This window comes from Aythya ferina (genome assembly GCF_964211825.1).
Source record: "Aythya ferina genome assembly, chromosome: 22".
Classification (NCBI taxonomy): Eukaryota; Metazoa; Chordata; class Aves; order Anseriformes; family Anatidae; genus Aythya; species Aythya ferina.
In genome coordinates this window covers 1,339,035-1,362,744 of record NC_140320.1, presented here as the reverse complement: position 1 = coordinate 1,362,744, position 23,710 = coordinate 1,339,035, and the positions used below count along the sequence as shown (strand labels likewise).

General features: G+C 51.9%; 1 protein-coding gene and 1 long non-coding RNA gene across 3 annotated transcripts in view; one reads left to right on the top strand and one right to left on the bottom strand.

The window, feature by feature from the left end:
• ETS1 (ETS proto-oncogene 1, transcription factor) overlaps positions 1 to 23,710 on the top strand; it is a 77,584-nt gene that overhangs the window by 35,673 nt on the left and 18,201 nt on the right. For both annotated transcript variants that reach the window (XM_084495891.1, XM_084495892.1), the window contains 4 exons: positions 17,008 to 17,127; positions 17,781 to 17,981; positions 21,460 to 21,537; positions 22,488 to 22,733. In XM_084495891.1, coding sequence (XP_084352017.1) covers positions 17,008 to 17,127; positions 17,781 to 17,981; positions 21,460 to 21,537; positions 22,488 to 22,733 — 645 coding nt within the window. The remainder of the gene's footprint in view (positions 1 to 17,007; positions 17,128 to 17,780; positions 17,982 to 21,459; positions 21,538 to 22,487; positions 22,734 to 23,710) is intronic.
• LOC311422587 lies at positions 2,282 to 3,512 on the bottom strand. Its single transcript, XR_014685423.1, has 2 exons — positions 3,321 to 3,512; positions 2,282 to 3,044 (listed from the first exon to the last, which is right to left on the bottom strand). It is a non-coding gene; the product is annotated as an uncharacterized lncRNA (long non-coding RNA).

Here is a 23,710-nt window from a genome sequence, read left to right as displayed (position 1 = left end):
CTGCTGGGTCTGAAAGCATGTGCCTGTAACATTAAGAGACTGCAAAAGTTTGCATGCAAAACCTGAGCTTCTGCAGGGCTGCGAGTGTTCAGAAGGCAGCAAAACTCGCGGTGCTTGCGTTCAGAAGTGCTCAGAGTTATTCTGTTCTCTTGTGGTGGGTGGCTCAGTAACTTCTGGCTTATTTAGCTGGGGAGCAAACCCAGGGCTGCTCACCGTTGCTCGCCTCTTTCTGAACTGTGAGGTGAAACTGCACATCTTTGGTGTATTTTTTTTTTTTTAGTTTATTTTTTTGCCACTCAACCGACAAATATATAAGGTTTGGTTTGGTCTTGGTGACATGAATGGCATCAAGTCACTGACGACGTCTGCCTGTGCAGGGCCATGTTTGCACGATACGTTTTTCCCCATCACCTCCCCGATCTCGCTGATCTTGCACAGCTTTGGGGCACGTCTTGAATTGTGGGTGATGCCTGGCACCCTCCGTTCAGCACCCTGCTCCAAGCACTGCGTGCCAGCTTTGCTGTATATCTGCAAGAAGCCGGGCTGCTGTGCTGTGCAGTCTTGCATCTGGGTCCTGTGGAGCAAAACATTGGCCTGAAAAATACCCTCCTAGATCTCAGTCGCGTGCAAACACAAGGAATAGATAGCAGCTTTCCTTCCTAGAAAGGAAACCCCCTTGTTTCTGTGGTTCTCTCTGGGATACCACTGTTGTGGGTCTTTAGAGGATTTTGGAGACCTCCTGTGCACGGGGAAGCTGCATCGCAGGTTGTTGGAGTCTCTAGTTTTGACCCATGATCGCTGTGTGCTACGTTAGGAAACTGTCCTCACTGGATGTTGGGAGCTTCCACAATCCCTTCTGAAACACCTCTTCAGCTTAATTATAGATCGAGAGGCTGCACTTTTTGCTTGAGATGCTTGATGTAGCAGGGCAGCAGCTTCTCTGCAGGAACAAGTCAGCTGCAAACGAGATGGAGCAGCCGTCCCCTGCTCCAGGTGTTCGACTTCTCCTGGCCTTACGGGAAAAGCAGAGCCCTCCATTCATCTCAGGTGGTCGGTGCACGCACTCACGGCACAACTTGGGCTGCGACAAGTGCCTGCGGTGCACCGAGCCCTGCACCCTGGGTGGGTTTGTAGCATGGGACTGGTCCCCTGGAGGATGTGGCCCTGCCCCAGAGCAGTGTAGGAACACCTCCCTCTTGCTGGGATGGCTGCGGAGCTGCAGGCCAGCTCCTCGCCCCAGCTAAGCATTCAGAGCTTGTTAATGAATGAAACGCGTTTTCTTACATGGAGGGGATTTTAAATTGGCTCCACATGGATTATGTATGTTGTCGCACTTTCCCGGAGGGTGATGGCATGATTAGGAATGTGGGTTTGATGAAAGAAGCCAGACACTGAGTCAAAAGCCGAGCGGCTCCCCGCTCCCTCCCCTGCCAGTGCCCCCTCTCCCCCCATCTCATTTAAAATATTTGACGTGGTTCCAGGGCATTCTTCAGATGGCTGCAAGAGGAACAAGCCAGTGGGGCTTTGCCGTGTGTTCATGTGTACCATGCATGGGGTGCTCAGCCCCAAAACCTCAGGGGAACTGATTCTGTCGTCTGACACCAGAAGATGTCAAGGAGAAGGGCTCAGAGACCTATTTTCTAGGGGAAACTGAGGCACGGTTTCACCATTATGCTGCAGCAAGGGCATGGGGACATCCCCTGCTGCTTGCTCCCGGTCTCCCCCTGCTTTCCATGTGTAGGTTTTCTGGTTCCCCCTGGGAAGCAAGAGTCCTGCGCAGCAGGATGAGGGCTGTGTGTCCTCTTGGTGGCACCGGGCTGGGATTTGCACTCCCAGAGGTGAGGATGCTGCCTCTGGAGGGAGGTCTGTGGATGAAAAGTGCTGACTAAGGGAAAGCTGCCCCAGAAACTGGAGCCGGACACTGGGAAGTGCTTTGGGGTTTGTTTTGTGTTGCTTTCTTTTCTTTCCTGTTAGCACCATCTATCACAGTAATCAAAATGTGGCTTTTTGACCCACATGAAAGTTTTTTCTCTCTCTTTTTTTTTTTTTTTCATAGGTGTCTGCATGTGTTTGTGCAAAACCACTCTGTTTTGGTCAATGTTCTGGAAGCTGTCGAACAGCAAGGCTTTTTTTTTTTTTCTCTTTTTTTTCTTTTTTTTACCTTTTAGCTTTGAGAAATTGTTTACCGAAACCTGAACCGTCATAAGAAACAACTTGCAAAAGCTGAGCACTCCTGGCTTTTTCCACTGAAAAAAATTAAAAAAAGCTGTAGTGGAACACGTGAAGTTCAGGCTTTTTTTACACATCATTGTTAGAAGCAGTTTTCCAGCGCAGTGCCAAGTGCTTTCTCTTTTAAACCGCTCAAGGCTCATTACCCATCCCTGCGTCCCTCCAAACAGCTCAGTGGGGTCCGTAAATGCAATTACCCCAGCTTTGGAGCTGGAGCAGGAGAAAAAGTCACCTGCTCCATCCTCGTCGGGCAGATGCGGTGGCATTTCTCAGAGCCCTGCCCGTGAAGGGAAGCGGTGAGATCCGGGCTCGCTGTCGCGGTCCCGTCCCCGGTTCTGGGAAGCGCGGTGCCACCACGAAGCCGCGCGCGCCTGGTGCCGCGGTGCTGGGAAAGTTTCGATTTCCAACGTCAGCAGTGGGGTTTCGGGGCTGTCACGGTAGCCGTAGCCCAGCAGGGTACTTAGTCACTGGCGCTGTTTTCCATCCCTTTAAGCGGCTCCAGATTTGGAGCTGGCTCTAAAGCTCGAGACTTGAAAGGCCCCGGCCGTGCGTGTGTTTTGCCTTCAAGCTGGATGACTCTTGCATGTTCCTGCGTTCAAACGGCTGAACCCCGAGCAGCCACTGCCATATGGATCCTATAGAGTGACCCGGCGTAACCAGCAGAGGAGTGGGTTACATCAACAGGGCTCGGAGGGACAGGGCTGGCAGGGGCTGCTGGTGCCAGGGCTGCACCAGCACCAAGCCCACTCCCCTTGGCATCTGCAGGCGTGCTTTGGGTGTGCTTGGGCTGCCAGTCCCAAGCGTTCGTTGAAAGCCTAAAAAAAAAATAAATTAGAAAGGGAAGTTGGAAATAAAAAAAATCCAGAAAAAGAAGAAAAGTGAAGGGGAGGGATAGTGTGCCTTTAAACAGCTGCGCGCCAGCGCGTGTAGCTGCGCTCGCTAACCCGGTGACTAATTCCCCGCACAGCCCGCGGCCAAGCCCGGCCGTGTCCCGCCGAATGCGTGCGCGGGGCCCGAGGAGTCATCGCAGCCGACCCCTCCCTCCTTTCATCCCGCTGCCGCCCCGCCACTCCCCGTGGCAATTTATTTACTCATCTGGAGGGCACAGCCCGGCGGTCTCTTGACTCAGCAGTCCGGGGCCGATGGGAGCCGCGGGAGCGAATTCCAGGCAAGAAACAATCTCATGACTTGTCTCGGAAAAGATTGCTCCGAAAAGATCCCCTTACGGTCACGGAGTGCTCCATGCCCGCGCCTTCGTCAGAGCCCTGACGAGGATTGTGATTTCCCAACCTTGGGGAGCGAGCCAAGGCAGCCTGGGGCACTTGGTGGGAGTTGCTCCTCGGAAAGGAGAGGGGGGCTTGGAGACAACGGGGCCCTGCAGCCGGTGCCTGTCCCCCCCCCACCCCCGGGGCATGGGGGTGTGGGGATGTAGAGCTGGCTTGCCAGGGCAGGGAGCCCAGAGCTGGGCTTTGTGTTGCTTTTTGGGTCATTCAAACTTTTACTTCCCCCACTTCCCAGGGTTTTTAAAACCCTTCCTTTGCCTCCAGGCAATTTTGTTTCTTCCATCAGTGTTTGCTAGCTGCCTGTCGGGCACCAGCCTTAGGCACCGTGGGCAACTTATGAACCATATTTATGCTTTTTAGCCTTTTTTTTTTTTTTTTTTCTTTTTTTCTTTTGATACTGCATGTCTCTCTCACCCTGGCCATTTCCCCCCACCTCCTCCCCATCGAGTGTCCCTTGAGTCCCATCCTCTTCTGAAAGGCACTTTGGGAGGTCTGCCCAGTGCTTTCCCACTGCCTCTGGGGACGGGCTAGGATGAGACCAGGTCGGTAAGCAAAGACCTTTGCAAACCTGCATTTTGCTGGCCCCGTGGGAGGGCAGGGCTGCTGAGCTGACAGCTCTGGGTGCCTCGTCCTCCTCTCCCTGCCTCGAGGCTCGGGAGGCTGCAACCTCAGGGACTGTGCCGGCGTCCCTGCTGCCTTTGGAGATGCCTGCAGGCAGGAACCAGCCCGTGGCTCCTGCTCCCTGTACCCTTACTGGTTTCACCCCAGCCCCTGAGCATCCTGGGGCTGAGGGCAGCGGGGATGTTCGCTGCCCCGAGCCACCCAGCCCGGTCCCTGCTGCAGCACCCCAGGGCTTGTTTCGGAGGATTCCCGGAGTTCCTGACACCAGCTCCCGGCTCCTGAGTAGCCGAATGACACCCCCACCCCCTTCTCCATTTGCGGCTCCTCCTAATAGCCTCTTGGCCCGAGCAGCCGAATTCAATCAGCCCTTTCACCATCTGCTCCCAGGCACTTCTGCCGGGGAAGGCTCGGGGCCAGCGAGGCTGTAATTCCTTAATAGCTTCCGGATGCTGCGCGCAGGGTGGATGTGAGGCTGCGAGCATCTCAGCCTCTCCCCCCTCTTCTCCGCAGCCCGTGCTGAGGTTTCCAAACTTGGGGCTTCCTCTGGGCAGGTCAGAGCACCTCCAGCCCCCCAGCTTGCCCCTGCCAGCCTTCAGCTGTCCAGGCTGAGGCCAGTAGGTGACATAATCCCCGTCCTGGACAGCCCTTGGCGCCGGGATGGGGATGACTGAAGCCGATGGGGCAGCCCAGCCTGCCTTTGGCTGCCTTCCCCCGCTCACTCCCACCTCCCTCGTCTGGCCCAGTCGCTGCTCTGGTCCCTGTCCCGGTGGGAAGTTTCCTAGAAGTCGGAGCTGGAAGAGGAGACCTTCCTGGGGTCATTTGGGAAAACCCCTGCTCTCCTTCGTGGGGCTGCTTGAGAGTCTGCATGGGGCAGCCTGAATGGGGCAAAGCTCTGTGTTTTGGGAGGGCTGTGCTCCTGCCTACCTGGTGTCTGAAACACAGCTGGGGGGAGCGATGGAGGAGGTTTATTTCCAGGGCTCTTCAGCCGCCTTTGTGCTTGGGAAAATCCCCTTGTTCTTTGTCTTTGTTTCCTTGTCTGCTTCAAAACAATAAAACCAGAAGGAGAACTAGAACTGTTCTGGGACATTGTGAAATGAGCTCTGTCTGGCACCAGTGTTCCCGAGGACTGTCCAGCGCGGGCTGGAGAGCTCTGCAGCCTAGGTTTCTCCCAGGGCTGTTTCTGGCCTCCACCACTGCAGGAGCTGAGCTTGGTTCACTCTCCTCTTACCCCAGATGGAAAACCTGTAGTGTGGAGAAAAGAAAGTGGGGCCGGATTCATGCTTCCCGTCTTAAACCAAGGTGATTTCCTGCACACTTGGTCTCCTCCGTGCCTGACACCAGCGCAGGGTCCCCTCCAGCGGATGCATCAGCTCTCTGAGGTGGATGGAGAAGAGAAGTCAGGCTCTTTCTGTGGACTTCAGGGAGCTCTGCACAGCTGGGGATGGGAGCGGGCTGTGTGCCAGCCGGCCTGGTGCTGCCCTTGGCCCCGCAGAGGCGCCATGTACCCCAGCAGCGGGGACAGGGAGGTGAAACAGTGCCCGGCTGGCAGGCAGTGTCCCAGCGTGGCCTTGTCCCTTGTCCCCTCGCTGCCCCAAGGCCAACTGCAGCCGATCCCCGTGCACCTTTCCGCAGCAATACTTTCACTTGTCCGGCTTTTAGCCCAGCCAGAAAAATCCTCCCCGTTTTTTTGGCTGCTGAGATGGTCTGTTGGAGCCTGCCTGTCTCCCGGCTGCTACATGGAAATGTTTTAGCTGCAGCGGGTGTAGGGCACATGTGATTCTTGTTTGTGGGATGGGACGGGACAGCATGGAGCTGGCTGCTGCTGTGGTGCTCGTAGTGCTCATGGAGGTGTCCTTTGGGGCTCAGGACCTCTCGCAGCTGTGGGGTGGCAGTAGTGGAGTCACGGCCCTGAGGGGTTCCTGATTCCTGATGCTTGTGGTGCTGGGGGAGCCCAGGAGATGATTTTTTTTTTTTTTGTCCAGGCACCAAGCAAGAGAAGAGCTCCTTTGCTTTGAGGATCTCCAGCCCCTTCTGTTGGGTTGTGTTTTCTCCCCTCCTGTTAAATGATGCTGCTCCGAGGGATGCAGCTAGCTCAGGGGAGATGCGTGGGCCGTGCAATGAACATTGCAAGCTACTTTGGTTTTGATTTCAGTTGCAGGGGGCTGTTGTGTGTATTTGTGAGTCACTGAAAGGGAGGGAGGATACCTCCAGAGTGGAGAGCTCAGGGTACTAGCCAATGCAAGCCTTCATTGGCAGTAAATCCAGTGATGCAAAGAAGTAAGTTCACGTACAGAGCAGGGGAGTTGGAGGTATACAGATCGTTACGCTACCTGCGATCTCTTGGCAGCAGCCAGCAGAGTTGACTGTTTGTTCTAAAGAGTTATAAATAATTTTGTAGATTAAAATGATTGATTATCCTTGGTCTAATATTATTTAGTCAGAGCAAACAGTGCTGAGATTTACCAGCCGCGCTCTGACCTCCCAACCCCAATCTGTTTGCCAAAGCCTGTGCAATTATTTGATTTCAAAGCTAAATACTCTAATCTCTCCTCTTCTCCTTTTGTAACTGCATAGCCGGACGGCTCGGCCTGATACGGGAGGGCAGACCTGGAGTCCTCGTGCCCCGTGACAGGTCCCTGGGCAGAGAGGGTCGAGGTGACGCAGCTGGACGGGGACCTGGTGGTCGCGGTGTGACCGGGCTCCTTGTCCTCCTCCGTGGGTGCTGCCCGTGCTTCCTGGGCTGAGCCAAAACCCTGCTACATGGGGAGAAAAAGATGCTATCACATGCTTAATAATGGACGAAGGGCTTTCTCCGGGTAAGGCAGCGGCGGTCCCTGTGCAATCCACGGGGATGTGATACGCTGCGACTTGCGCTGTCCCGTTGAGCAATCGGCAGCGGTTTATCACAGGCTTGGCTCTGCGTCTGCCTGGCGCTGCCCCGGAGCAAAGGGTTGGCCGGGGAGGTTGCGGAGGTGGGGTGGGCTGGGCGGCAGGAATCTGCAGCTGCAGAGCGATGTGGCAAGCTTCGCCCCCGTACCCTGCTGCCCCGGGGCAGCGTGCGTGCTCGGGAGGTGACCCAGAGCTGCCGAGCCTTCCTTCCTCGCCAGAGGCTTGGTCGCTTCTGGCTGGCTGGCTTCATGCTTCCTGCATCACGTGGACGTGTCCTGGGCGCGAGGAATGCCGTAGGAGTATCCGTAGGCACCTTCCCCTCGAGGTCTGTCTGTGTTTTGCTTGCGCGGACACCAGCACCGAGCTGTCTGCGGCAGGTCCTGCCCTTCAGCTCGGACACGCCGTGGTGTGTGGAGGAGAGCTGGCGAGTGGAGGAGAGCAGCTTTGATGTGGAGGGAGATATTCCAGGGCTCAAACCTTATCCTGGCCCGAGGGCACTTCAGCCTGTGCCATGCCATGTGGGACCCACGTGTCGGGTGTGACGTGGCACCGACGCAGCCCGGGGCAAGGGCTGATGCTGAGACACAGAGATCCGTTTACGCAGGACTTGGGCTGGAAATCAAGTGAAGGTTGGGGAATTCCTTGGGACAGATTGGAGGGGAAGGAAAAGCAGACACGCAGCCAAGCCCCTCCTTTCATGTCTAATCCCGTTCTGAGGCCAGGAGAATTCGCGATCCCTTACAGGACCAGTCTGGCAGTGGACTCCCAGTAGCAGAGTCCGTCTTGGAGTCCGTCTGCACTGTGGGGGTGTCGTGTCCTGGTGCTGGATGGCACAAACGGCCGCTCCATTTTTCATTCTGGGCACAGAGTCATTGCTTGTGACCACGGATATGCAGTGAAACCATCTCGGGTTGTGAGATTGTGTGTAGCTGCTAACAAAACGTGTTGGCACACACGTTGTTCAGGTGTGTCGGAGCAGACTTGGGGGTTGGGATCTGTTTGTGGGGTGGTGGAAGGCCTAAACATGACCGAAAGTCCCTTGGCCCGTATCCCTGCTGCGAGAGGACAGCCCTGCCAAGAGATCTCAGCCTTCCCTTTTCACACTTCCTATCCTGACAGCATCTTCCTCACACAACGTAGTGCCGATTAACCTCAGCCCTGGCTTGCGACATCGCTGCTCTCCCTTTTCGGGAGGCTGTCACGTGCGGTTTGGCAGCATGATGCCTCCTCGGGGCAGATCGGAGCGAGAAGCTGGAGGCGATGTAGCCGAATGCCCACTGCACGTCTGACCTGCCTGCGTGTCCAGGAGGCGGAGGAGAGAGATTGGTATCTGGAGGAGAGACGCAAGGCTCGTTTGGACGGAGATGTGCGTTCTGAACTGCTTGGGTGCAATTACAGCAGTGCCTTGATAGCACCTGTGCGTGCTCGTGCAGTCCCCAACAAATCTGTGCCACGGTGCTGGGGTGCCTCGTGCACCAGGGATGAACCCTCCGGTCATGTCACTTCATCAGGGGTGCCCAAGGTGGCATTGCCAGCCTGAGGCCCAAGGTGAGAACAGCACGAGGCCTGTTTTTCACCTGGTTGGGAAGAAAGGAGGCTCTGGTGGACGGTGGGAAGTGCTGAGCACAGACCTGGACCGCTGTCTCCTCCTTGCAGCGCCAGAGCCCAGACGTGGGTTTGTCTTGGGATGGGCTCAGGCCATGCTCCTGTGGGTGCGCAAACCTCAAGGGCCATTAAACCTCGCAGGGCTTCCAGCCGAACCAGCAGTGAGCAGGGAATTTCAAGAGGCTTCTGGGCCCAGGGGTGAGCCATTTGAATACCTCGGGCACCAATCCAAGCAGCGAACGCATATCTGGTTGTTTGCTCAGTCAGAATCACTGGCTTTGGGGAGTGTTTTTTTTTTTTTTTTCCCTTCCCCCCCCCTCATTGCTGTTGAGCAATTTGAGCTTTGCTGCAGGGACACGGGGTGTGAGAAGCTGGGTTTTCGCTGCTGGTTTGTGGGGGAGCATCTCCCCGAGCCGGGGCGCTGATGCGGGGCGGCTGACACAGGCGTGACCTGGGCTCGCTATTCACACTTGACCTCCTTCCAGCCGGGGCTGGGTGTCCATTACAGGCTTTGCTGAGCCCACCCCGCGCTCCCATTAGTGTGTGTGTGCCTGTGCATGAGGATTAGAGCTATTTAGCAAAGCGGTTAGTGGGGATTAGAGTGAATTAGCACAGGGGAAGCACGTCTCGCAGGAGAGCCTTAGCTTTGGGAGAGGCAAGGAACGTCCTCCCGGCCCTGCTATGGGGGGCTTGAAGGCAAAGCAGCCCACAAGTGAGATGCTAATCCCATAATCAGAGGGATGCCCTGGCTCATGCGATGTTTGCAAGGAAAATTAGGAGTGTGTAGGGTGATAAGGGCCTGACCACCAAATGAAGAGGCTCGCACACCTGGGCAGGAGTGGCTGGGGCACATGGAGAGGATTTTTGCTGGCTCTCTTGGCTGCACCTCTTCTTAGCCTCCCGCCGTGGCCACCTGCGAGGTGCTGACCCGCGGGTTCAGCCTGCACACGCGTGGGCTTTGCACGGGTTGAATGAAACCCGGGCTTTGCGGTCAGGCCAGCCAGCGTGTTCGGGAAAGGCTTGCACAAGTTTTGAATCATGATGCTCTGAGACGTAAAGCCAGAGGAGTTGTTTCGAAGCTGCTTCACGAGTGTTTGTTTGTGGGGGGCTCTCGCTGGGTTGACAGTGATGCTGCTGCAGCTAAACCGCTGCGACCAGCCTGCCTCATAGCGTGGCCTAACCTCTGCCATTGCTTCATCTTGGTGGAAAAATCTTTCTGCTTGCCTTCGCTGACTGCTTTGCATAGTTTTGACGGGTGTCGTTAAACCTTGGCCGCGTTTGCTAACCCCAGAGTTGGCTGCATCTTCTCAGTGCTTGCTCTTAGCCATCTGCACTCCTTCCAGCAGCCGGGACAGGGAGGATGGAGCGACACCCTGCACCAAGGGAAGCCCAGCTCCCAGTTGCTGCAGGAGGACAATCCATAGGTCCTGTGCTGCCTGCTGAGGCGGGGGAAACTTTCCCATAATTGCAGTGAACGTTGACTCAAACCCTGTGGTTTTGCTTTGCTTCAATCCAGGGGTTTCTCTTGTGCTTCTCCCCCATGAAAGCCGGGGAGGAGCGAGCCCCTGTGACTGCAGGGGATGCCACTTTCCCAGGATCTCTGTCCAACACCCACATTATAAAGCTGTGATTGAGGGAATGGAAAAAAAAAAAAAAAAAAAAACATTAACAAGGGCAGCAGGCAGGCTTGGAGGGCGAAGCAGGGTCTGCCGGTGAGCGTGATGGCACTTGAATGGCGGGTGAAGCATCCTTTCACCAGCCGGTGCTGCTGCCTGCTTCCTTGGCAGCCGCACAAAACCAGAGCCAGAAAAATCCTGACACCCCCTCCTTCCCTTTTAGGTTGCTCCGTGTCCCATTTTCCTCTCTATCCTTGCTTTAAAGCTAGTCCTCTTCAGAATGAGCATTTTTGAGCTGAAACACCCTGGTGGTGAGATGGTCTGGGGGGCCATCACCCTGCGGGTGAGAGGGACTTCTTCCCCAAGCCCTTCTGCCTGCGGGGCAGAGCCTGGGATGGCAGGGCTGTTCTTGTGTTTCCTGGGGGCTTTGGTGAGCAGGGCAGGGAGGTGGAAATCCAGCAGGTTTGGAAATCCAGTGCCGGGCAGCTTTTCTCTGAGTGCAGGACGTGGCAGCAGCTGCTAAAGCCCTCCTGCCCCACCGTGCTGCAGTGGGCACACGGCTGCATCGAGTACCCTCTCAGAAGATGCTCTAAGCCCTGTGAGCCCGGCTGCCTGTCGCAGAGGGGTGACACAATTTATCCCAAAGCCTGAGGCTGAACAGCGAGAGCATCCCATCCCAGAGCATCCCACCCCGACAGCCAGTCCCACCCGCCTCTTAACCTTTCCCATTCCCCACTCGCTGTGATGCTCCAAGTGCAAACTTGGAAGAAATGCTTTCATCTGCCTTTAGGAAAGACAAGTTTCCAGGCCCTTTATTTAGTGGGAGAACTGGCCCCCATGACACACGGCATCTCCATAAGAAAGCTGCTGAATGCCGGAAGAAAGCTGGCTTTGTTGTTCTTTTTGCAGCGCTAAGCAGTGCGGGCTTTCGGTTTCCTCTCTTGTTTTTCTCTTCAAGCCCAGCTTTCATCTCAGAGTATTTATTTTTCACTGCTTGAAGGGGAAAAAAAAACTTTATTTTTCTTTTTTTTAAAAAAATATATTTATTTTAAATTAAAATAGCAACTCTCAGTCCCTTTTGTGCCATGCCTTGGAGAGAGAACGAGGGCCGGTCTCTGGCAGGGTGCTGCAGGAAGGGGTACCAAGTCTCTCTCCTCTCCCTGCCCTATGTCCCTGACATCTCCCTGTGCTTGTCCTTCCTCCTCAGTCCTCCTTGTTCCCCAATTTTCCCTCTATTCCTTTTTCCAGCTTTCTGTCCCGATTTTTCCTTTCTTCCCCCTGAGTTTCACTGCCCTTTCGGTCCAAGGAGCCCTAATTGGAACAGGCCGGCTCCGCTCCTGCTTCCTGCGTGGGAGTGAGAGGCTACGCTTGTGAAAACAGTTCAAAAGTGCAGACAAATTTTTGCCTAATCCTGCCTAAATAACTGGGGCTCAGCTGGGGTTATGCGCCAAGGCGCTCCTGCCCTGCTGCTGAGCCGGGTACCTGGGAAAGGCAAACCTTGCCCTGGGGGGGAAAACCTGAGATGGGAGGTGGTGGGAGGTGGTGGGAGGTGATGGGAGATGGTGCTGCCGTGCCCCGGCTGCCTCTGCTCCATCGGGGGGCGTGGGAAGGGTCTCAGCTCCCGGCCCCCCTCTCTCCAGCCTCCTCTCTTCCTGAGAAAGGTTTCTCAGCTGCTGAACCCTGCCAGCTGGGAGACTTTGGGAATTGTCCTTGTTTCAGCCTCCCCCATTACTAGCTCTACCCTAGTTTTGCTCCTGGTGCCTGTGGTAGAGGAGCCCCAGGGTGGTGGGTTTGGGTGAGCTGGAGATGGAGATGGAGAGGGCTGGAGCTGGGTGCTCACAGGCTAAGGTAGGAGAGAAAATCCCTTGCTGGGCCTCTGAGAAACTCATTTCACTCCATCACAGGCATCCAGAAGTGGAGACTTGTGCAGGACCGTGGGCACCTCGAGGTGGGCAGCACTGGGACAACCCAGGGGTGGCAGAAGCCTTTAGCTGAGGAGGACGATGCTGTGAGTGAGGCTTCTGGGGGACACGGCCTCTTTGCTGCCCCGAGGCCTTTGGTTGCCCTCCAGCAGAGCCAAATGGTGCTTGTAGGAGCATCCCAGAGCTCTGGGTGCTCACAGGAGCATCTTGGCTAGCTCAGGACACACGCTGGGGCTCGAGGACTGAGCTCTTACGAGGAATTCAGGAGTAAATCAGCAGCCGTTGGATGCATGGTCCTGGAGAGCTGATTTTCTTGACTTGACCTGGTTCGACGCCATCACACACCTTCCCCAAAACTTACCCCATGCCTCCTTCAGGCCTTCAAGGTGCCCCAAATCCTGGCAATGCCAGCAGGCTGTGGGATTTGCCTCCACCCCAGGAGAGGAGGCTGGGCAGGGAGTGGGCTTTTACCTGCGACAGCAGCGTGCTGGGTTCCTGACCCGGGTGTCCATCCATCAGAGCAAGGGCAGGAGGGGGCTGCCGGGTCAGCTGCCCCCGCTCTGACCCGCTGGGCATCCATTTACACGCAGGCTACTGTGTAAAATTGCGGGGACTGGACAAGGCCACACTGGGGCTTTTGATGGGAAACAAAGTGAGTGGCTGAAGGGAGCTTAAAGGGGGCATTGACTCCGAGTGGAAATTTGGGAGAAAAATGACTTTGCTCCCATCCTCCCACTTTTTTTCTTTACTGCCATTTATTTTGCTTATGCAATCAGATGCTAATGTTTTGACGTGCAGCGGAGTCGCTTGTGTTTTAAGGTCAAAATCCCTAAAGTTTGTAAATCGTAGCCCTTTAAAAAGATCAGAAGTGTAGAAATAGTTTATACATGCGGAGCCTGGTGAGAGCAGGATAGGAATTTGGCTGGGAGATGAACTCGGTGATCTTGGCCTCTTGGTCCGTTTGCCGTCTGGTTTTCTCACAGGCTCCACGTCCATCTGCCCAACAGACAGCACAGCGGGGTGGTAGGTTTGGGGTAGCTCCCCTTTAGCTTAAAAGCCATGTAGGGATGCAGTGCTCTTGGCCATGGCAGGATTGTTAGCATCCTTTTGCCCTTCTGAAGTTTGGTCCCCAAGGATGTCAGGGAGCTGGAGGAAGAGCAGGGATCTGGTTTTGAGAAGCTTCCATGGTCTTAAATTGAGCCCCCAGACCCCTCCTTGCTTTGCAAAGCTGCAGCCACTTGCATAGATGTCCCTCCCTGCTTTCCCACCGTGTAAGGCAAATTACTTATCTCTGCTCTACACATGCTGGAGATGATGTGACATAATTTTCCAGAGTGCCTGCAACTCCTGTTAGTATTTAAAACTCAAACCATAATACCCTGCCTGGTCTCCCAGGAGGAAAATCAAATGCAGTTCCCTGTTGGTACAACGGCAGCAGCAGGAGACGTGGCATCGAGGCAGCATGCTGCACGCGCGAGCCGTGTAGATGAGGCTTTAATGGGCGTCGTAAAAACGAGGCAGCAACCCCAGCCCGGGATGCAAAGCTGGCCCCCGCTGCTGTGCTTGCTTTTCGGATTGAAACTCGACATTTCCCAGCCAGGCTTGGGTGCAGCAGCTGTGCTCAGCGCTGGCCGATGCTCTGTGCCCGTGCGTTCCTTGTGAGCAGCCCGTGTGCATGCACGCGTGTGTGCGTGCGTGTGCTTTGTGGGCAGTGGGAGGTACACGAAAGGGGACATTTTATTTATGTAAGATTTGATTAAAATCTTGGAAACGGGTTTCAGATGACAGTGAAAGCTGAAACCAGGGGAGCTAAGCCTGGCCTTGCTTTTGTTACCGAAGTTCTGCTTGGCTCTGACCTTTGCACAGCCCAGGCTGCAGGCGAGCGGCTCCTCTGTGGGCGCTGGAGGACAGCACCAGGGCTCGATCCTGCTGCCAGGTCCCTGTGCCCAGCAAAGTCACACCGGGCAGAGCAGGATAAAGCCCTTTGTAATCTTGGCACACACAGGAATCAGCAAAGAAAATGCCACCGAGGTAAATTCATTATCTCAAAACCAGTGAAGGCAGAACTGAGATAAAAACTGTCCATCCCCCCAGTCCCTCCTCCCCCCCCAGCCGCGATCACGCAGCCAGGACTTGTCCACAAACACGTATGCAGAGCTTTACAAACCCATTTAATTTTACACATGTGAGCTCTTCTATAGATGTGGGACACTGCTGACTAAAATTAGGCTTCTGCAAGCGTTTGCAGGCTTGGGGCTTTTTGGCTGTTTTGTGTTCTGAAGAAATTTCAACTAGCGGTCTAACAGGAAAAAATGCAGATGATGTTTCAATTCTGAATTTTCCCAACGCAACTTGTTTTGAAGGAGAAGCCTCGAAATGCACATTTTGGTTTGTTTTGGTGTTTAAATAGAAAACCTCCTTTGGCACTTGGCCTTTTTTTTGAATTTGAAAATAGGGCGTTTGCTTCTCTGGTGACCTCTCTCTGGGAATCGCTTTTAAGTGTTCCCTGTTTTGACATTTTGTTTGTGCAGAGCTCAGCGTTCACCTAACTAAACCGAAACCCTATCCCCCGCTACTGAAAAACTGAGTCCGCTGGCTCTGTGCAAACCCCAGCGCGTGGATCCTGCAGGAGAAGGCAGGAGCGATGAGCGGTCGGTGCTCGTGTTGCAGAGATGGAGCAATACTTTTGCATGGCCGAAAGCCTTGTCACCCCCCTTGCCTTCATGGTGTGCCTAAGGAGGTCATCTTTGCACAGGTCTTCGTGGGTGATTCAGTGTAAAATGGGGTTAGAAACGTTTTCGTAGCCTAACTCTGACTCATCTTCCCATAGCGACTGGGAGCAGCGAACTGCCGTTTAACCAGCCGCGGAGGGGAGCGGATTCCTGGGTGGTCCCTGTAACCACAGAGCACAGAAAGCAAAGCATTAAAATGTAACATGAGGATGAAGGGAAAGGGGCACTGAACCACTTTCTCCCAGTGTTATCTCAAAGCAGCAGATGGAGAACAGAGATAGGGAGGGTGCCTGCTCATTTTTCCGTGCCCTCTCCAGCCAAATCCAGTAAATAATGAAGTGTAATTTGCCAAATAGCCTTTGAATGTATTATTTGCTTTTGAAGGTCCTCATACTTCCACCATGGCAGGCGATCCTTGATTTATGTGGTGGGGTTGGGGGGAGGATTCAGGCCCCCAGAGGCTCAGTGTCGGGCATTTCACTGGCGCTACCTGAACAAAGAATCATTAGGTGAGGGGATGAGTAAGGTTAGGGGCAGCTGGAAACAGGGGAGCTGATTTTGCAAATCTTTTACTTGGGGACAGTAGGTGGAAGGTGCGGAGATGGAGGCAGGGAAGCAGCTCTGTAGGGCTGGGTAGATTTAGGGTGGCTCTTCAGTGTGGTCAGCCCTGGGCTGTGGGGCCAAACACGGGCGCTTATTGACACAGCCCCAGGTCATCATTTGGGGAAAAAACCCAGCTGTGTGGAGTTTCGGTGATACCTGCAGGTTTGGCTGCCTGTGAGCACAGCAGGACCCCTCTGCTGGGCGGCTGCACCCCAATTCTCCCCGCATCAGGGCCACCACTTGCAGCCAGCACTGCTGTGCGGGTGTACGGGGTTGCTAAACCAGAGCTTCAGTTGACGCGGGGCGACAGTGGCTACGGTTTCCACAAACCAGAGAGTACTATGAGTTTTGATGTTCATGTCCAGATGTTGATGAAAACACCAAAAAAGCTTGTGCGTATTGTCATTTTTCCACTGAGAACAGTTTTCATTGAAAAATTTCCAGTAGGCTACAGAGTTAAACCAGCCTCAGGCGGAAGGATTACAATGGGGCTGATAAAGTCCAGTTGTTTGAGATGGTGAATGTAAGAGGCTTTCCTTCTCCGCAAATGATGGTTTTCAGGAATGCCTAAAATATATGAAAAAGAGCCAAACCTTTTATTCAGAATGAGGAGTTGTTTTTTTTTTTTAAAGAAAAAAAACAGTTGCTTTTGTTTGTGAAACTCTTTGGCTACGAATATCCACCTCCTTCCAAGTAAATTAGAGAAAGGAAAGAAAGAGAGGAAGACCTTTGCTTCTCATCAGGACTGACTCCAAGGCCCGGCTCTTGGCTTGGCCCCGCGTCTCCTATGGGGGCGGCTGCGCGCTGCTCGGTGACTCACTCCGAATCCGCCGTGCTACGGCCTTGCATGATGTAACTCTGTGCTAATGTGGGATTTTCCAGCTCTTTTGTTTTCCCTCCCTCCTTGAATGGGTTTTCTGCCGGTTCTTCATCATGCCTCATCCTGCTGTGAACTTACTTCTTCCAGGATTGCCTGTTGATTCTTCAAAATTACTTTTTTCCTTTTGCTTTTCTATGGGCCGGGATGCCCAGAAGTGGTGCGGTAATTGGGGGATGTTTTTATCCATGCTGTTTTGTTCACTCTGGTGTGGGACCCTTTACCCTCGTTGGTGTCTGGCACCTCTCAGCTATCTCCCAGGCTTCAGAAGCCACCTGGGTGATGATGCTGGGTAAGCTGTTGTCTGTGCTGGTCTTTGATACCACCGTCAAATTTCCAGTAGCGCATTTGTGGTTGGCTTGCAGGGAGACCACATGCACCGTGTAACCCAGCTTACCAGACAGGGCTCGTCTGTGCCCTTTAAGCACACGATTCTTTTTTCTTCTGTGTGTAAGAAGTCTGGTTATGGACTCTCAGGGCTTAGATTTTGTGCTGGAGGGTGTGAAAAACTTCAAAAGCAAAAAATGAATGGATTGCTCATTTTTTAACAATCCAAAGGACAGTGTAATGAGAGGACTTCTGTTGTCTTTCCCAATCCTTATGAACGTTTTTCTCTCCTGCTTTTTTCAGATATGGAATGTGCAGATGTGCCTTTGTTAACTCCCAGCAGCAAAGAAATGATGTCTCAGGCATTGAAAGCCACCTTCAGCGGCTTTGCAAAAGAGCAGCAGCGGCTGGGAATCCCCAAAGGTAAGACACAGCTTCCTGATGAGCAGCTGTGGTAGGCACAGAGATCGTGTCCGCCTGCCAGGATGCCCTGCCCCACATCTGCCATCCCTTTGACTGGTTCCCTCCATGCAGCATTGCCTCGTTTATAGGCAGCATCAGCTGGAAAAATCCAGACATAGAGGCAAAACCTTTCAGTACTGCTTGCAAGCAGTACCCCTCTGACAGACTGTGCCTGTCTGTCCTGCTAACAGAGTGAGATAACCTCTGCTGCGAGACTGCTCCTGCCACTTTGTTGAGACTGAGATTTCTATTTACAAGTCATGTCCACTATGGAAAAGCAGCTGGGACCCTTTACAAGAGGCTGATAACAGGGAAACAAAGTAAGATGTGGGTGGAAAAAGGAGTCAGAGAAGCGTTAGGATTATTAGAAGTCCCAAACAAATCCAAAGCTCATTCCTTGTATGAAATAAGTCTTCAAATAGGGCTGATCCAAACTGGCTGTAGATGTAGTGTTCCCCCACTGCATATTGCCCTTTTCCAATTGATTTTCGGTCTCTACAGGATGAGGCTGTGCAGGTGCTTATCCACTTGTAGCACCATTAGTGTCCTGTTTTCCTGGAGAAATGGCTTGTGCTTGCTCGTTAATGGATCTTTTCTACAACCCTTTGGTGCAGATCCCCAGCAGTGGACGGAGACGCACGTGCGGGACTGGGTGATGTGGGCAGTGAATGAGTTCAGCCTGAAGGGAGTGGATTTCCAGAAGTTTTGCATGAATGGTGCTGCCCTCTGCGCCCTAGGCAAGGAGTGCTTCCTGGAGCTAGCGCCTGACTTTGTGGGAGATATCCTTTGGGAACATCTGGAGATCTTGCAGAAAGGTGAGTCCTGGGGTCTCCAAGGTGAATAGCTCATGCGGTCCTGGCTACTCTGACTTTGGGCCTTTCCAAAGAGCTTGGTTTACAATCTGGCTGTGCAATGAGGTGTTCAGCTTGGGCTGCAATCCCAATAAAAGCGTCTTTGAAAGCCTAGCTTTCCAGTAGGGTTTCAAATGGGCATCCCAACCAGCTATGGGCAGTGCAAATCCTGGCACTCGTTGAAAGAGGAAGGGTGTTTACGCCAGCCGCTTGGCCGGGATCCACAGCAGGCAGGGACACTCTGCCTGCCTGGAAACGACGTTGGGATTTTCCAAAGCATTCTTCATCAGATCGTTCAGCTCCTGCTGTGAATTTTACTATTTCCTCCAGTGCAACTAAGTACAACAATATCACCGAAATCCCACCCTAATTTCCCAGTTGCAATTGGAAGCGGCTTTTCTTTGTTTTATGTCTCATGAGTGTAATGGCAATGAGTTTGAGTGGCTGTGTCCCACACAGGAAGGAATGGCAGAAGCCACCTGCAAGCATTTGAAGGCATTAAATTATTTATTTTAGTTGGGTAGGGGAGATATGCATTGATTTTAGGTGTTGATTTGGATGGCGTGTGGCTGAAGGATGCAGAAGCAACGCTTTTCCCATCTAGGATGGTTCCTACAGAGTAGGTGAAGATTTTAAGACCTTTAACCAAGTCAGGAGCAGGAGCAGCAGCAGCAGATCTGGGTCCTTCTCTAGTGTGTTCCTGTGCAGAGCTAATTGCCTTCCTGGAATATCCCTTGTGCTGCCTTGCTGACCCTGCGTGCTTGTCAGTGGGCTTGTATTGGTGACAGGAAGGGGAGGGGAAACAAAGTTATGCCTTCCAGGAAACCATTGACAGATGGATGTTAATTGCTGATTACTAATTTTACTGCTACCTGTGGTTTGCAAAAGGTAAACATGGCTATTCCCAGGCTCTGTGTATGACAGGCTGTTTTTCTGCTCTTTGTTTGACTCCATATCTGTTCAGTTCTTCTCGTTTTGCATGATTTTTAATGAGTGCTTATATCAACAGCAATCAGAATAACCAAACAAAGCAAAGCGTTGTGGTCAGTCCAGTTTCTACTTGCTGTAAGCCAGTGCTTGTAACACAGCTCTGCCTTCCTGCAACCCTCCTTCATTTGTCTGTGCTGTAACCCACAGCAGCGCGATGTGCTGCAGGTACCAACTGAGGCATCAGGGCTGGGTTTGCTCCCAGCCCTGCTCTTCCTGCAGATCCCCCAAGGCACGCAGATGAACTTGGCGATGCAGATTTGCTAACTGTAAAGTAGGAATCATGTTTCCTGATCGCACTGACACATGCGGGTGCTCAGATGCTGCAGTTATGAGGGTGCAAAAGGTGTGAGGTAGATAAGGGCTTTTACAAAGATGCTGGAAATCTTTCCACCTATTGCAGCTTTTCCTCCAGAAGGATGAAAAAGAGTAAGACAATTTGTTTGTGTCAACACTGTTGGTGTAGCCCTGGGAACCGAGAAACCTCCGTTCAATGTTGTTTTACTGGTGACTTTGTCACTTCTTGCGTAAGTTATCTGAGCCTTAGCTTCTATGGTGGGTTCTTAACACATTTCCCAGAGGGGCAATATCTATGAAGTATTTGGAGAGTAACTGAGAAGGGCTTCCAGGAAATAACCAACTTCACCCCAAGGACTAATTCCTGTTGCCTGTAAGTCATGGGACTGTCTTACTTGTGTTACATCTCCAAATGCCAGACAAGGTCTGTTGTGCTGGTGTTCCACAAACAGACTGCAAAATGGCCTCTGCCACATCGCTCTCCATGTGAGACAAGATGTGCCTCTCCGTTTTGCAGCTGGGGATGTGAAACATGAAGAGATCAACGTTTCCCCAGGCTCACCTATAGCGTCACAGTGCTGGTGAGCCCACAGCAGCCAACTGGCCAGTTCCCATCTCTCCTGCCTTCCCCAGTTGCCCACCATCCTTGCTCAGGGGTGTTGATGCTGAGAGTGGTGGTTAACCCCTCGATGGCTGGCATTACCTGTGGTGGTATGACTGCTGGAGTGGGGTCATGCTGGGACAGGCTGTGACCTTGTTGTCCCTCCTGCTAACATGCCTCCCTTGTGAGCTCTTTCCGAGAGAGTGACTCATGTACCACAGCCGGCTCAGGGTTTAAAAACGGCAGCAGATGGGCGACTTTTCCCTGCATGGATTTGGGTATTTTCAGGCCTATTTTTCCAAATTTCTTCCTAAAATAAGCTCCTCAGTTACCAGCAGTCAGCAGTGCCCTCCACTTGACTGTAAGCATAGCTGAAGGTTGCTCTCTTTCTCTGTGGTCACCCACCCTGCCCCTTGGCAGACTCCGTGGGGAGAGGAAAAGAGAATTTCTCATTAGGTCTCTCTGTTTGCACAAAACCTCCTTTTGTTAGAGAATATTTTCCACCCTGCAATCCCCAGGAGAGGGCCAAAATTAGGCTCCTTGCAAGCAAACGTGCGTTATCTTCGGTTCACTTCTCTTTAGCTTCAGCAGAAATAAACATAACCCAGAGTTGTCTGTGGTTTTTTATTTATTTTTTATTTTATTTTTATTTTTGTTACCCTCTGCAAAGAAAATAAAATCTCCCATGCTGGTATCTCTGCCCGCATGCCGTGCTGGAATGAGTAAGGTGTTAATGGAAAAACTGGTGAGGGGAGGAACAGTGCGGCTTTTACATGGGAAAGCAAATTCAGCGCCAAGCCCAGGAGTACCAAAGTTCTTGGAAAAAGCAGTGGAAAGCAGAGAATCTGTGCTTTGATGTGATATTTGCTCATTCTCAGTGAATCACGCCTATAGAAAGGTTAAAATTTGCGGTGCTGCCTGTGTATTCCCTATGGAGTGTGCATCAGGAGCTGGTTAATGGGCAGGGTGGCAAAACTGCTCTGAGCATGGGATCCTCCGCTTTCATCAGGTGTAAGGTAAAGGTGCCATGTAGGCTGGGAATTAGCATTAATTTAGGGTTGTAGGAGCTGGTTTGGTATGCGTTAACCCGCTCAATTGCTCACACCTACTGCTGGTCTAAAATAGGGGCTTTGTCAGGAAAGCGGGTGTCCTTGTATGGTGGTTTTTTTGTTGTTGTTTTTGTTTTTTATGAGCTCATACATGTAACTGTAATCAACAATCCTTAAAAGAAAACAAAAAGAAACAATAAATAATTTCCGTGCTTTCTTTAATTTTTAACTAGCTTTTCAGAACCACCTGGAGCCACTGATTGAGACGGTTGTTGTTTCTACTGTTTTGTTTAAATTTGTGCATGCCTGCAACAAGAATTCCTGAAGGAGCCCAAATGCATCGAGTACATGTTTCAGTGGGATTTCAGCACCTAACTGTGCACTTCTGTTCTTTGAACGTCCCAGTTTAACCCTGGCAGGGGCATTTTAGGAAGTTTCGACCTACAAGTTTTGCAAGGCACGGTATGTCTATGGACATGTGACATTTGCTTCCTTTTCTTCTTTGCAGAAGAGATAAAACCGTATCCCGCAAACGGAGTGAATGCAGCATATCCAGAATCCCGCTATACTTCAGACTACTTCATTAGTAAGTCTCACTTACTGTTATCATTGTGGTGCTTCCAGGTGTAAAAGTGCCCCCTATTAGAGGTTTGTCTGCATCACATGAGGACTGCACCGTGCAGTTACTTCCCCTTCATGGCAGAGTGTGCAAAATGTGTAACTCAGTCTTCCTTGCTGCTTTGGGTTGACTTATGTAGAAGCCATCTTTATTTATTGGTAGCTGCCTTGATATGCTGTAATGTGACTTTGCAAGCACTGTTAGTTTGACAGCATATTTCAGCAGACCTGGAAAGCCAGGTCCTCCAGAACGTGGAGAATTTTTTAAAACTTAACAAGAAAGGTGCGGGGTTAGGGGAGGAATGGGGCAAGAAGGCTTAATTCTGGATTTCTAGGTACAAACCTGGCAAAGAAAGAGTTGAGTCGTCAGTCCAAACTCCTGCACTGCCCATTGCCATTGATTTGGAGATGTTCTTTAAGAGAAAAGTATTTGAGATTTGTAATGTATTTCATGAACCAGCAAAAGAACCCCAACCAACTAAACAACAACAACAACAAAAAAATCACTTGAATTGGGATTCCAGGTTCTGGAAGGTGACTTTGGAAGTTACTCATGTATTGCAGTCATCCGTGAAATTTCTCTTACCTATAGCTCTTTGCTGAGAGTATGCTCTTCATGGTTTTTCAGCTTCTCCCACTACCAGCTTGCTTGAGAGGACTTCAGTGTAATTAATGATGTCTTATTCTTTTAAATCACTGCAATTATAAGGCACCATCTGTAAGTAGCTTTTAGAAACCTCAGTCAAAAGTATTCCCCAATTGTGCCAGGTGTTTTATATCCAAAGACAGTCTTCTCCTGCGTCACAGACCCTGAGTCTTACTGTGCTGTGGAAGATTGAAGAGGCAGTGAGCAGTGCTCTGGTTTCTTCAAGCTGATCGTGTTTGCGTTGCTTTCTGACACTCCTATCCTGCCAACAGGTTATGGCATAGAGCATGCACAGTGCGTGCCTCCCTCCGAGTTCTCCGAGCCCAGCTTCATCACAGAGTCCTACCAGACCCTCCATCCCATCAGCTCGGAAGAGCTTCTGTCCCTCAAGTACGAGAACGACTACTCAGTCATCCTGCGTGACCCCGTCCAGACGGACTCCCTGCAGACAGACTACTTCACGATCAAGCAAGAAGTAGTAACGCCAGATAACATGTGCATGGGGCGTGCCAGTCGAGGTACAGTTGGGCGTCTCCCAGGGCTTGCCTGGGTTCTTGCTTTCTCTACTTATATGAACCTACAAGTGCTGCCTTCCCCTCTGTAGAGATAGTCCTTGACGGGGCCCAAAGCCAACAGGCAGCCGTGCGATGCCAGTAGCGAAGCTGTTTCCCTACATATATCTCGTATGGGGTTGAACTCCCAGATAATTCCCTCCGGGGGAGACAAGGTGTTCCTTGTCTCTACTCTGCTGCCTGTTTTTACATCTGTGAAAATGTAGCATTTCTGGCTCTGTACTTTGATGTCAAACTTGAGTGACGCTGAAATAGGCTTTAAGGTTATTAGGGAGGACAGACTGCTGCGTGGTTGTATAAATCTCATTTTCCTAGGAGACCAGGCAAAAACCCACAAATCCTTCACAAGTTCTCATCAGGAATTACTGTCTGAGGCTATGAAAGGTTTTACACTTGATGATCCAGTCTTTATGCATTATCTCCGTTGAGTTTGATGGCTGTTTGCTTGAACCGATAATCTGTTCCAGTGAACCCAAGCCTTATGCTTTGTTAGGAGACTCGGATGTCATGAGTTGGGTCAATGACAGAGCTGAAGAACCCCCTGAATCCTTGTGCTACAACCCCACATCTCCAAAGAGTTATAATTATAAGTACATGATTCCTGTTTGAGTCGATGGGCTTTAAACACCTAAACACGTTTGAGGATCTGAGGCCAAGTGCCTTTTCAATTAATATTAAATTCTGAACACATGGGGCCCAGATGCCCAACTATTTTGTAATTACATTGCTTAAAACGAGGCTGAGGATCTGGCTCACAGTATATATTCAAAGAAAGAGTTTAATCCATAGAGCTCAAAGTCACTTACAAAGGGGTATCATTATCTCCAGATTCCAGGTAGGGAACCTGAGGCATGGGGAAGAGATCTGACCTGCCTGCGATTGCGCCCTGAATAGAATCCAGATGTCTCTATGCCTAAAATTCA